The sequence below is a fragment of the Tyto alba genome, unplaced genomic scaffold, assembly GCF_018691265.1.
Source record: "Tyto alba isolate M040663 unplaced genomic scaffold, T.alba_DEE_v4.0 Super-Scaffold_48, whole genome shotgun sequence".
NCBI classification, from domain to species: Eukaryota; Metazoa; Chordata; class Aves; order Strigiformes; family Tytonidae; genus Tyto; species Tyto alba.
Window position 1 is genome coordinate 17,002,503 of NW_024881324.1, and position 13,535 is coordinate 17,016,037.

Sequence of the window (13,535 nt, forward strand, 5' to 3'; positions counted from 1 at the left end):
TCATCTTGGTAAAATCAGGCATCTAAGATTAAAACCTAAATTATTCTCTACATTTTTACTTTTTAAATCAGAACTTTACAGATCTTTTGTCATTTTCCACTATGTTTTAATGCTTTCAGGGAATAAGTAAATTAATGTTTCTATGCCCTTACATCGAAGCTGATATTGTCAAGGTGTTAAGGGACATCTTCATAGAATCCTGTGTACTCATATTTATACTTTTAAACACCTCTAAAGGTGTTAAAATCAGGGACCTGAGATCCCTGTTATAATATTTGGAGAGAAAATGGCGATTTAGCATGAAACTGAGAACACATCTATTAGATGCCTATAGAGGTGGACTGACTTCAGTCAGCAGTAACACACAGGGCTGCTAGATACAGAGCATGGGTTTACAGACTCATCAGCCAGCATCTCTTCCATGTGATAGCATTGCCCCTGCAAAGCTCATTTGCTCCACAATATGGTCTGAGGTACTCAAGCCAAATTAACACATGCCTGGACTCCTCTCTAAGGATCCTGACAGTGGATCCCAACTACTAACACCACACTTCAGAATAGAGGGCAGCTTGTTTCTAACAAGGATGTATTTTCTTCTGAAGCACAGAGTCCTTGTTCCCCACAGCACCTCAAAACAAGGAAGGACTGAATGTTCAAACTGAAGTTCCCTCTTCATCAGGTAAATCTCTCAGGGAACTTTTACTGGTGCTGGCACTGTCAATGTTAATACTGTACCTGCTTCACGGCTGAATAGAGGGTGCTCATCTACCTGGATGCCAGTCTAGCAAATGTATTCAGGACTAACTGATGCTCCAGGGAGCAATTTCAACTTTGCAAAAAGGTACTTTCAGACATAAAGCAATCATCATCTTGGAAAAAAAAAAAAAAAAAAAAAACCCAAACAAAAAACTAAACCCCAAGCATTCAATTTTCTGTGTAGCAGGTGTCTGAAAAATCTTCTTGTAGGCAATAACTCTAACAAAGAGTAGAATTGCTGCTTGTGGAATAGGAGGAAAAAAGTTCAGAATGAATTAATACAACTTGTTGGTTGAAGTAACCTGTATGAAAAATCTGCTTTCTAATTACAGAGAACCTCTAGTCCACTAATAGAGAAGCATATGATCTATTTTAATCTGTATATAATGTAATGGATATCTTTAATTACTTCAACAGAATAAGGAATGGTATCAGCCAATATGTACTGTAAGTCAGGCAAGTTATTTATTTTGCCAGCAGTTGGAACATACAGCTGCTCATGTCTGTTAGTATTTCACATCCATCATTACATTTATTTGCTTACTTACAAACTGGTATGAAGTACTACTTCTCTTTCCAGCCAAATAAATTACAAACTGTAGATATCACAAACATTATACGGAAATATGAATTACACATGAATTGGATATAAGGATGAGAGGGAGGGGAGACAGAAAGAAGTGCTCACTCTTAAAGATTTAAATCACATTCTTCTGAGAAAGAGGATCTGAAGGCTTGGAAGTCTGTGCTGCATGCTGTGTGCACATAGCGTATCCACTCAGTTTAATATTTGCCAGGCAAATCACAATGCCCTCTCAGGCTACAGCAGCATATAATCTCCTTGAATGTTTTCCTGAGCTCCTGACTCCGGAATGCATAGATAAGTGGATCAATGATGGAATTGCACATGATGAGAATGAGGTAGAAGTTAAAGTGGGACATGAAACACACACAGTAAGGGTTGTAGGGGCAGGAGATATAGAAAATCAGGTGCAGGAAAAATGGAGCCCAGCACACAACAAAAACTCCAATCAGGATGGTGAGAGTGATGGCCCCTTTCATGTTGGCCCCTTGGCGAATAGGGCCAGTCCCTGGAAGAACAGCAATCTTTTTTATATGCATCCGAGCCATCATAAACATGTGGACATAGAGGGATGCCATGAGAATGAGCATAGTGAAGAACATGCTAATTAGGCAGATGATGACAACACTGCTGTCAGAGTAAATGATGAACAAAATGCCTGAGACTGTGCAAGCAGCCCAGATGCATGTGATGATGACCCCCACACGCTTAACCGTCATGATATTATGGTACTGGAGGGCATAAAAGATAGTAAAGTACCTGTCCACTGCTATTGAGAGGAGACTGCAAATAGATGCAAGCAAGGAACTGCAAATCACTGAGTCAATGACATTGTCAATGTTTATGGTAAAGCTCTGTGCGTCTGTGTCTGTATTGTTTAGCAGCGTGATGACAATAGTTTCTGATCCATTAGATACACTCACTAGCATGTCAGCCACTGCCAAGCTACAGATGAAGAAGTACATGGGTGAATGGAGGTTCTTGTTCTTGGCTATCGCAACAATGACCAAGACGTTCTCCAGCAAGCTGATAATGCCCAGAGTCACAAACACTTCAGGGGATACAAAGAGTTGCTCGTAGCAGCCTCCTGAGGAATGGCCCTTTGCACTGGGCTCGCTGGCACCCCCGTGCAGTCCATAGCTGTGGTTCCAGAAATGGAGAGACTGGAGTGTCCCACGGTGCTGGGTGAAATTCATCTTATGGAGATCCTCTTTCAGCTTTCTGCTTTTAAAACTACTGCTCCTTTTGCATTCCTTTGAAAACCTTCTTTGGCTTTTCAGCTTGGGAAAAAAGAAAAATAAGCTAGCACCAAGGCAGGCAGCAGTTCAGAACACTTGGACTGCTGTTACAAAATAAGGTTTCAAACTGAGAAATACTGGTTTACTTTCTCACAGATGCAGTTTCTGGTCATCATCACATTTATCTTGGTGATCTATGTCACAGAGTCCCAACAGTCTGTAAATTTGCATCAGATTCTCCCCTATGGTCAGTTCCTGTTTATTTCACTGGTATGCTGCAAGGCTTTTTTGTTCCCTTCCATTAAGAGAGGCAAACATAAAATGCCCAAGTGACTGCTGCAGAGCACTGGTCTCACTGTCAGACAGTACACGCTGGCTGCCTGTTTTATGGTGTGTGGAGGAGAAAAATAATCAGGGCATTCCACGCCTCTGCTTTGCCTTCCAGCCAATGGGGCTCGGGAGCTGCAGAAACTCAAGGAGCTGCTGATTCTGAGCCTCTCTGAAACATCACACGGCACAGTAGATTCAGATGCAGCACGAGCTACCAGTAGCTGCAGGAAAGCAGATGGGCTACCAGAGATTTTTTTCCCGTCTTTAACTTCTCAGAATAGTAGTTTAATACTGATTTTTAATTAGCAATCTTGCAGACTGTACTAGCAATCTTACAGAATTCCTGCAGCTGAACTGATGGCTTTTTATTTTTCAGACTGATTTACTCTTGTCCCTTCTGTGGCACGAATTGTCCTGCCTTGTATATTTAGCAAAATAGGAAAAGGACAAGGAAGTAAGAGAATACTTATTTGCTCTTAGCTCTCTCTCCCAGATCTCCCTTGCACTGCTAAATTTTCTATGCCTTAGTTGTCCATTTGCAAGATGTGTTTTTGCAAGCTTGCATCATACTCTTTAAACTTCTTAGAATTTTTAAGAATTAGAGACCATCTAAGAACCAAAAACAGAACAAAGAGCTGAAGTCACAAATGGCTTAATAAACTGTGCTAAAGAAAGTAGTTTTTCCCAGGTAATAGCCTTCTTCATTGTCTTATTTCCAGGAAGGAAAAGAGTTGATTGCAGAAGCCCTGTCGCCATTAAGAATTAGGAAGTTGGGCAGAAAAATAAAAACTAGTGTTTAGAATAGATGAAGGAAAGCAACGGGAAGAAAAGTTGCAACCTGTAAGAAATGGGGCTCATACAATGGTAATGACACAAAGACATCAATAAATCTCCTAAAAGTCCACCCAGAGGGATGTCCCTGTGCTTACCTGACATGAACTGAAACTCAGGTTGTGTGCAGTCTGCCAGGGAAAGCCCTTGAGAAATAGGAGGAAAAGAATGCCAAATGAATATAAAGAGGCAGGGACAAATGTTGTTTTGCTGTTTCCTCTTCAAGTATTGCAGTTGAGGACTGAAAAACAAATATACTGAACAAAGCCTAAAGTACAGGTGCATTTTCAAGCTATGGAAGCTATAAGAAGGTCAGTCACTACACCTGAGAGTAATGTTTGCAAGGAAGTTGTTTGAACATTTCCAGTCAACTATCAGTAACATTATGGAGGGGTTTATATCTGATGCAAGAGTCTGTTTTCTTCAACCTCTCAAACTTTTTTCATCTTCTGTGCATTAGTTGTTTTTAAAATGAACAGCTATAAGGAGATACAGGGATACAGCATGCACGTGGAAGCACAACTAGCTGTATTCAACATCCCAGTACTGGGGTGAAGCATGATTTTACTTTCACATTTGGATTTGCTATAGATATATGGTTACAAAAACATACATCATAAGAAAAGCCTCAGGCAATTATTTCTGCGCCTTTCATAAACATCCAAGACAAACAAAATAACTTGCAGCACAGGAAATCCCACATTTATCAGTTTGGAAAACATCATTCACTAGCAGCATCCTTGCAATGAAAGAATAGCTTGCTGCTGAGAGGGTGAGATTTACTTTCCTATCAAGACATAATGCAAGACAGGATTCAAAAAGATTTATTATCTAGTTACTGATCCCTGGGTCAGTATATACTAACTCCTGCCACAGACAGGACTTTCATACTTAACCCTTGAGGACATAGCTACAGTGTGAGAGTAGTGACAAAATTTATATAAAGACATGTGGGAGAGCAACATCTCCCCTGGCAAGGCATTTTTCTACACCTGCAGCCAGAAATCCGTAATCTTATCCCGGGTAATCAGCCACTCAGCATCCCTTCATCACCCCATTCCATGCTGAAAGTGCCTGTGGCAAAGGGATCTCCCCTTCACCTACTTTGGTGGAGCTAGAGCAGGAGAGGCTGGCAAGAATAGAGAGAAGCTACTTCCAGAGGATACTGCCCCATTTGCTCTAGCTGTCTGTCTGTCTCTCCCTCTTCTGGCTCCTCCCTTTCTCTGCACATTATCTCTGTTCTCATTCCCATTTATCTTCCCATTTACTATCTTTCTTTACCCAGAAGCTATGCAGACAATGTTCCATGCTTCATTTTTCTCTGGATGTGGTCATAAAAATGCAACATTGGTTATAACAAAGGAAAGAAAAGGACACTTCTGTCCCACCTACAGCCATCACTCACCTCAAAATTTCTACTTATGCTCTGCATTCTTGGGGCAATGTTTTGGTGTGTTAGCCATACATATTTGTGGAATGAGGGTACATGGCTGGAAGCAGTAGATTTATGATAGCTTAGCAACTCAGCTGAAGCACTGAAGGTGCTCTGACTAGAAGGTAAAATAAGTTATATGAGCACTTTTTTAAATGAGCAAAGATGTATGTAAGTCTAAATACTTCTACGGTATAAGATGAATACATGCCTCTGGTTCCCACTTAACAAAAAACAAACCATATAATGTTAAAATCATTCAAAGGATCCTAGCTCTCTCATCCCTGAAAATATGTCAATATTTAAATTTTTTTAGTCATAGATAATAGGTCTGTTGCCTAATATACATTGCCTAACCTGTTTTTTAGGTTTTAAAAACCAAAGCTGAGCCAATATTTATTTCAAAAGTGGTGGCTGGCAAGTTTTTCAGCACCATGGAAAAACAGCCATAGCTGCAGAAAACTATGAACTGGTAACAGTGATATACTAACATGAGTTCTAGATCTTAAGAGAAATAAAATATCAATGAAAATTTGATACCAGCCTCCCCTTTTAACATACAGATGAATCATATGATAAAAAATATTATTTTGACCTGCCTTTTAAAATATGCCAATTTTAAGACTTCTTCCTACACAGTTCCTGCATGTCCTGTGCTCTGTTTCCAGATACTCCCCCACGTCTACCCTCCAGATAGGGTTACAGCCATCTCCACCTCACAACTTTTTAAAAAGCTGAATTATGTTCTGACAGTTTATTTTGAATGTCAGAAGAAAACATTCACTGGAATCAATAATAAGCAGATAAAATCACAATAGTGATACAGGAAGACAAGCAGAGCCCTGAGCAGGCTGGATGGGTCCACTATGGGAGAAAAAGAAAGGTAGAGGAAGTTACACAGGTACTTCCCTGCTCAAAAGCAGAGTCTGAGATCTACTGGAATCCCATGCCCATGTTGCTCAGGCACAGAGATGATATTTACCACTTCAACCGCTATCAGTGGAAACAGAGGAGGGATTGTGAAAAGCTGTGTAGAAGGAGGAGCCAGAGAAGAAGATTATTAACCCTTAATCAATCCCTCTGAGTTGTGCAAGTGCAACAGTACTGTGTAAAGGGTGCTACTGCATTTACATGCACAGGCATAATTGAAAGTTTTTGATACATATGCTCAGATCCAGTTTTTCAGTGCATTCAAAATCTCAAGTCCATAACACAGTAAAAAGACTGTAGCATATTTTAGCTGATTTTGAAATATAAAAAGACCCAAGCAATTAAACTTTGGAAGCTTCTATGAGATTTTAGCCTGCATCATATCTTTATATTACAGCAAAGGCAAATTCTGCCTAACACTCAAAATACTCACCAAAATGTTCAAATAATGCAATGTACTCTTCCATCCTACCCACAGATGTCATGGGAAGAAGCATTTATTTGTTTCTTTGTAGCTCCAGTAATACAGAAGAGAACTGGCACTGGTTTTCAATTAAATAAAGGTGATGATGTCTCTTGCAGATATCAAAGAGGATCCACATGGTAGGAGGTCACTAGTTCTGCGGTATATAACTTGAGATGTCTATGTGTAATGTTACTTCACAGAAAAATACATGATTGTGGACCAAATAAATTATTATTCTTTGTGCTTGTACAAACAAATTCAAAGAAGTAATGAATCAGTGGGGGACTTAGTCAAGAATAAATTTGGTAGTCAAGCTTCTATTCAGAGCCACAGAAATATTGGTTGGATTGGACTTCTGGAAGCCATCTCATCCATCTTCTGCTTTGAATGGGGTTGCCACCAAGAGTGGAATAGATCAGCAGTGTCTTTGTCTAGCCAAATCCTGAAAACTTCCAAGAATGGAGTTCCTACAGACTTCCCGGGCAACCTGCTCCTGTTCTGAATTCTTTTCTAGTTAAGAAGTTTGTCCTAATCTGAATCCCCCAAGACATGACTACAGGCACTGCAGGAGAGGCAGAGGGAGCTGGACTGGTAAAGGCTGTTGATGAGGAGGCTAAGGGGTGGTCTAATGCTAGATGAATCTAATTTAATAGTTCATGAAACAGAAGGTACAAAGTTTATAGGTCCAAGCTCCTCTTGGTAGTGCCAGGGAATGTAACAAGAAGCAGTAGTCACAGACTGTGGTTTGGGTATGTAACTTAAGTTCCTGCCCATTGTGACAGCCCTTTGATGAACCATCTTCTGTTTCTTCACATACCTCTTGAAGTGCAGGGGTCCAGAGTTTAATACTGTTCTGGGTACAGCCTCACCCATGCCAAGTAGAGTGGGATAATAACCTACTTCAGTCTGTCAGCTGTGCTTCCCTGAGAGCCTGCTTTGCCCCATTTGCAATGATAGTGCACTTTTGGCTCATATTCAGGTTGACATTCAACATAACCCCTCTGCTGTCCTTTTCAGCAAATCTGCTACTCAGGCAGTCAGTGCCTGTTGTATACTGATGTGTGGGACTATTTCACCCCATGCAAAGAGCTTTGTACTTGTTCACCATAAATTTTCTGTTGGCCCAACACTCATGTCTCCCAACATCCCTCTGGATCGAATCTCTGCTGTTTAGTATGTCCACCATTCACCCCCTCAACTTACTACAATTTGCAAATTTGTAGATGGTACATTTTGTGCTAACATCCACGTTGATGGAGATATGAAACAATCATTACAAGTAAAGACCCCAGGGTACTCCATTTGTTCCCAGCTATCAGCTGGACTGTTGCCCAGTGTTCAATACATTGATCACTATCTTTTGAAACCATTAGTCCAAGCAGGTTTCAACCCACCTGTGACATGCAAATGAAAACACTAGTCAGTGGAAAACTGATCTAATACATTTTCATCTAGCCTTTTTTTTTTTTTTTTTTTTGCTCATTGCTGTATAATCTTTGTAATTTAGCTTTAACCTTTCTCACTTGATGTAAAAGCAGTTTATAAGTCAAGGTGCTTCAGTGTTGAGAGCAAAAGTCTCTGTAGCTTGACTCTTTTCCTCATGTCTGTTAGAAGAGCAGAACTCTTTAGCCACTCTGGCCACTGAAAAACACAGAAATGCATATTCTGCTGGCAAATGAAACATTTGCACTTACCTGAAGATGCTATAAATATGCAGAAGTGAAATGTTTTCCATTAAAATACCATGAGGAGCACAGAGGCTTTAAGCGCTTAAAAATTTAAATCTGATGTCATTTCTATTTTAGGTGATTGCTGTTGTGACCGTGATGATCATTAATTTGCCATCAATGCAGCAATCAACATCCTTGTCCTAGTCTTTTCTCCATTATTCCATCCCTCCCAAATAATCAATTTTCTTTTATTTGCTTGTATATTTAGGTGTTTGCCTGTTCAGACTAATCTGAAGCAGTTTGTTCAAATGACTCCAAAATGTCCTTAGTGTTGCTATCCCTCTCCAAATACCTCTCCAAAAAAACATACAGCAGCATACAGGATTAAGTACAAATTAAACGTTGCCATTCATCCGGATCAGCAAACCAAAAAACAATAGTCCTGAATTTGTGACTTCCTCATTTTGTTCCGTGCCAAAAACTAAGCTGTTAACTTGGCCTTTTTGTTCATGACCTTTATATACAAATACAGCAGAGGAAATAATAACAACTACATGCTCTTCTTCATTCCCTATGTGCTCCCAAACAGAGCGCTACCCTTGCTTCTCTCACTTTAGACTGCGGGGTCATTCTATATTATGAAGTTTAGAATAATCTTAACTTTTCCAGTTTCTCATATTCAGTTTTCTGCCGTAATGATTCAGTATTTTTCTGTGTGAGAGTTGCAGTAACATTTTATTCTAGAAGAAAAACGATCTAGTCAATCCAGCTGTCTTAACCATGAAAGCCTGAAAAATGGTATGTCTCATTATAGTTGAATGAGAAGTAGAGAACCAAGGCATAAAAACCGACAGATCGTCATTTAATAGCAGCCCAAGGTTGCATTGTGGCAAAAAAAGCAGATGTTTGGATGATGTCATCACTTCAATTCAGTTTTTCAGAAAATTTCTCTGAGTAGGGGTATAACCTACATTTAATGGGAGATGGAAAGTTACTAACTAGCTTAAGTTTTACCTTCCAGACCATTCACTTCTGAGGGTGACTGTTATTTCAATGGAAAAGTCATACAGCCACTTCTTTGACTCATAATGTAAAGTGATTGGTGCTACATGTGCAAAAAGATTCGTACAGTTGAAATCCATTGATTGGGAGCCTCTGTAAATCAGGATTATTTATTGTCTGAATTAAGGAATATACCAGCAGCTGTGTTCAGGGCCCTGTCTCCAGTGTGTGTGTGAGCCTATAGTGCTGGATGTCACATGCCCTAAAAGACTTATGCTTGTAGAGTTCTGGGGTCCAAAACCCTTTGGTGATGTAGGTGTGTCGGGCAATTATATGTAGTTAGATCTGAACATGTCTGATAAAATAAGAGGGAACATTAATTCTACAGAAACCATAGCAACTTGATACAGAAAAAATATATTAAGGAAATATAGTCCATTCACTCCAACATAAACTCCAAACAATCCAGCATTTAGTAATTCAGTATTGTAAATTTACACTCCCAGTGGTTTACAGTTATGGGCCCTATGTTTGCATCCAGCTGGTTTGTGTTTAATATCTGTGGTTATAAGAATGCCAGTCTTCTATACCAAATTCTTTGCATTGTTTCAGTTATACCTCGATTCTCTGATTATGCATTTTGTGCATATGACAGGTACACAAACATGGCTGTTACCATGACATTAGTTCTTCAGTACCTCTACAGAGAGTTGTGTGCTTTGTAGCCACTGTTCAAGATGCATAATTTATGTCTGGAGGAGCTTACATACATAAAGTTACTGAAAAACAGATTATTTCAACCCTTCCTGAATGTTCTGCACGCACACACACATATATATAAACACTTACTTCCATCTCAGTTCCATAGGATGCAGTCATATTCTGTGTTGCCCTGCGCTCTTCCATGTAATTACATATACAAGAGGAGCTTCTCCTCAAGAAAGCCCAAAGCAGCTTGAGCTCTGTTAACAGGGGTAGTCTCCAATCGTGTAGTTGCACAGTGGACTTTCATGGCTTCCATCCATTTTGATAGCTCCTCAAAGCACTCTGTTTTTTAGCAGAGATATTGGACAAATCCTGGACATTCTACCAGTTCAGCAGGGAGTGCTTAACCTTCTTGTGAATTGTTTTTCTCCATAGGAATTAAATTATTTGAAAACAACCAGAAATACTGGAGTCATAATCTGGTGTAAGACTTAAAGAAGATGCACTGAGTCATATGACAAATGAATGAGTTACCCAGCAGTGGAGTCAGGGTAAGACTGTAGATTAAAGGACAAACCTAAGTGTTTGATGCTGTCTTGAGGTAAGCACATCTTTACTGGCATGCAATCCCAAAACGTCAGAGTTTTCTCTAAGAACTGACCACAGAAAGGGAAAAAAACAAAATGTCTAGGCTTTTGAAGAGCTATAGTTTGTCTGCAGTGATTTGGTTTCTTGACAATCTCTTTACATCCATCATCAACATATGGTGACAAGAATGCCCCATTTCATGTTGTGACAACTGCTGATACTCTTTCAAAGATCTCTGGTACTTTAAAAAGTATGAATTAGAAGACTATTGATAGTGAAGCTGACCCACTGGAAAGTAAAATATTTTATCTGCAAAGCTCTTACAGAAAAAGTCTTCTTAGAAAATTCAGGGCCATGACCTAATTTATATTTTGAATAATAGAGATGGTCTGGTCTGTGCTAGGTCATTACTCAACTTCTAGTCTTCACTGAAGGGTCATTTTTATTAAACTCTGGAAGAATCTCTTTTCAGGATGAAGTATGCACTATAAATCCTTTTCCTTTCTACTGCTGGTGAAAAGATTTTATGGCTACCTGTGACAGAAGCTGATTATTTTCTGTCGTAGCAGACTTTCATGAAAAGGAAAGGGTGAATGGGTATGTGAGAGCAGTGCAATAAATTAAATGGAGTAGCTCCTGCCTTTATGGTATTCAAAACTCCATATTCTAAGGTTGTTAGAAAAAGACCAGGAGGGAGAGGAGGTAGCCATGGTAAAAGAGTAACATGTGAATCACCTTGTCATGATATGGTGGAAAGCAGGATGGCTGAGAAATCAACCTGAGCAAGAATATGCTTTTACTTTAACAAAATAGATAGCACTGTTGGAGATCTAAATCCTGAAAGTGAATTAAAGATTGATAAAGACTCAGAGTCAGTCTTTTGTCTAGAGAACTGTGGATGAAAGTACATCATCTTTGAGAAGTGACCAAGAAAATCCACAGAGGCCTCAAGTTAGATCTGAAATCCTTTAACATACTAGTAATATATAATCTTTCTTTGTACTGAAAAGAAAGATATTTTGTTGAAGCTAAATGTTGAATTGAGAGATTAGAGAGTTAATTGAAACCTTTGAGAGTTAAACAGGAATGGACAGGGTAGTGGATGCTGTGTCCACTGCACTGTTGTCTTTTTTTCTTTGATTTTGTTCTTGGACACAGAAATCACTGAAAGAGATCTTGGAGTTTATATGTGGAAGAAAGACAAATGAATTTAGGCCGTCCAAGAGCTTATACTTGAAAATGTTGATAAAGACCTTCTAGTTACATAGGCAAAAAAAAAAAAAAAAAAAAAAAAAAAATCTCTAAAATGGAAAGAAAAACCCAGGGCTATCTTCACTTGTCTATGAGATCCACTTTGGTTAGACTTTTCATAGGCAGCTGTTGTAAGCAGAGAAGAAGAGGTTAGAACAGTAGAAAGATTCCTACACCCCTTGCTGGATCAAATACTTTCTGGGAGAACTGAGAAAAAGGATTCTGACATGTCGTACGGCAGACTCGTCAATGAGAAAGGGATTTTCCGCAGCCGTGTAAGCTAGGATGTCAAATGGCTTGTGGGCAGGCTCATTCTGTTAGCTCCCTACTCCAGAGTGAATTTTACTGTAACACTGTGTGGGCAACAGAGATGAGATTTCTTCCTCACATAATGCTGTGCAAGAATGAGGTTGAGAATTGTAAACGTGGGACACAGGGGAAACAAAGACAATTTTAATGCACATCACATTTCCTTTCCAGTAAAGGAAAACGGAAAACAAGATTAAATCCCTTCAGGGACTGTTGGCCAGAAAAAAACATATACTGATAAGCCAGTGTGCTACAGCTTAAGCTACCTTAACTTCCCTGAGAAGTGGGTCAGGTTGGCATATTGTGCCTTCTGTTCCCCTTAGAAGAGTCTCCTATGACAATGACCCATCTTTTTGTATTTATGGAAGCAGTTTTGATATGGGGCATAGGCCTACTTAACCATGGTGACACCTCCAAGGTAGATGAAACATTGTCCCTGTCATTGTTTGCTTCCATGTACAGAGCCTTGTACTTATTGCACAAGGGCACCTGGAGGGTGGGGTAGTCACAGAGGAGACACATCTGCTGTGCTGGGCAGGAACTTGTCACCATTTCTCCTTATCCATTAAGTCACTGTGTTCTGCCAGATGGAGAGGGAATAGGGGATCCTCTGGATTATGTGTCCTGTCTGCCTGTTGGGCCTGTCCTAAGGAAGGTAGGGTGTGATTCCAGTAATGTCTCTCTCTCAAGACTACCTGATACTCCTCAACTTAGTTCTTCCCGGAGCTCTGTCACTGAGCAGAGGAGCTCCTCTCCCCGGGCGCTCCTCCCACAGCAGTGCTCACTGCTGCCGGCCCGGACTGGCCTGAGCGCAGGGCCCACCCTGCAGCCTGGCACCCGGGTGGCAGCGTGTCCCCACCACAGCTCTGTCTGGGCACCTGCGTCAGTCGTGGTGGCTGCAGAGCTTACAGGGGCCATGGCCTTCTGCCGGGTGGATACCACTGCTCCCTGGTCGAGCTGGCGGTTGCAGCGCCCTTCCTGCGCAAAGTCACGCCCTGCCCTGGCAGATGTGTCACGCTCTGGTCACTAGCACCCCCAGGGGTTTCTTTTATAGGTGTCTGGGGGATTGGCTGCCATTGCTCTTGGCCTCACTCAGGTCTCATCAGCCACCGTTGCATAAGCTGCGGGCTCCTGGAGCATCTCTCCCCTCCCCTGAGGTTTCCCTGGTTCAGGAACCCCCCGTGCCCCGCACTGGAGCGCTGCGCCGCGGGTCATGCTGGCACCAGCACCGCTTGCCTCAGCAACTCAGTGTGCCATAATCTAGATCTAGAGCTATTCTACTGTTCTTCTGCAATCCTCCTCCTCCAGCAAGATGCTCTGGTGATCTCTCTCATCGGTATATAATTTTTTCTTCCTGCATGACTTCCTGCTAGGCATTTAGAAAGCAAGTTGGTTTTCCTCATGTCTTTCTCCTCTGTGTGAATAAGCTTAAGCTACATACTTA

At 40.7% G+C, this 13,535-nt stretch overlaps 1 protein-coding gene across 1 annotated transcript; it reads right to left on the reverse strand.

The window, feature by feature from the left end:
* Positions 1-1,252: 1,252 nt before the first annotated feature.
* Positions 1,253-3,057, reverse strand: MC4R (melanocortin 4 receptor). The gene has a single exon (XM_009976342.3). The coding sequence runs from the start codon at positions 2,533-2,535 to the stop codon at positions 1,540-1,542; it is 996 nt and encodes a 331-aa protein (XP_009974644.1). The 5' UTR covers positions 2,536-3,057; the 3' UTR covers positions 1,253-1,539.
* Positions 3,058-13,535: the final 10,478 nt, after the last annotated feature.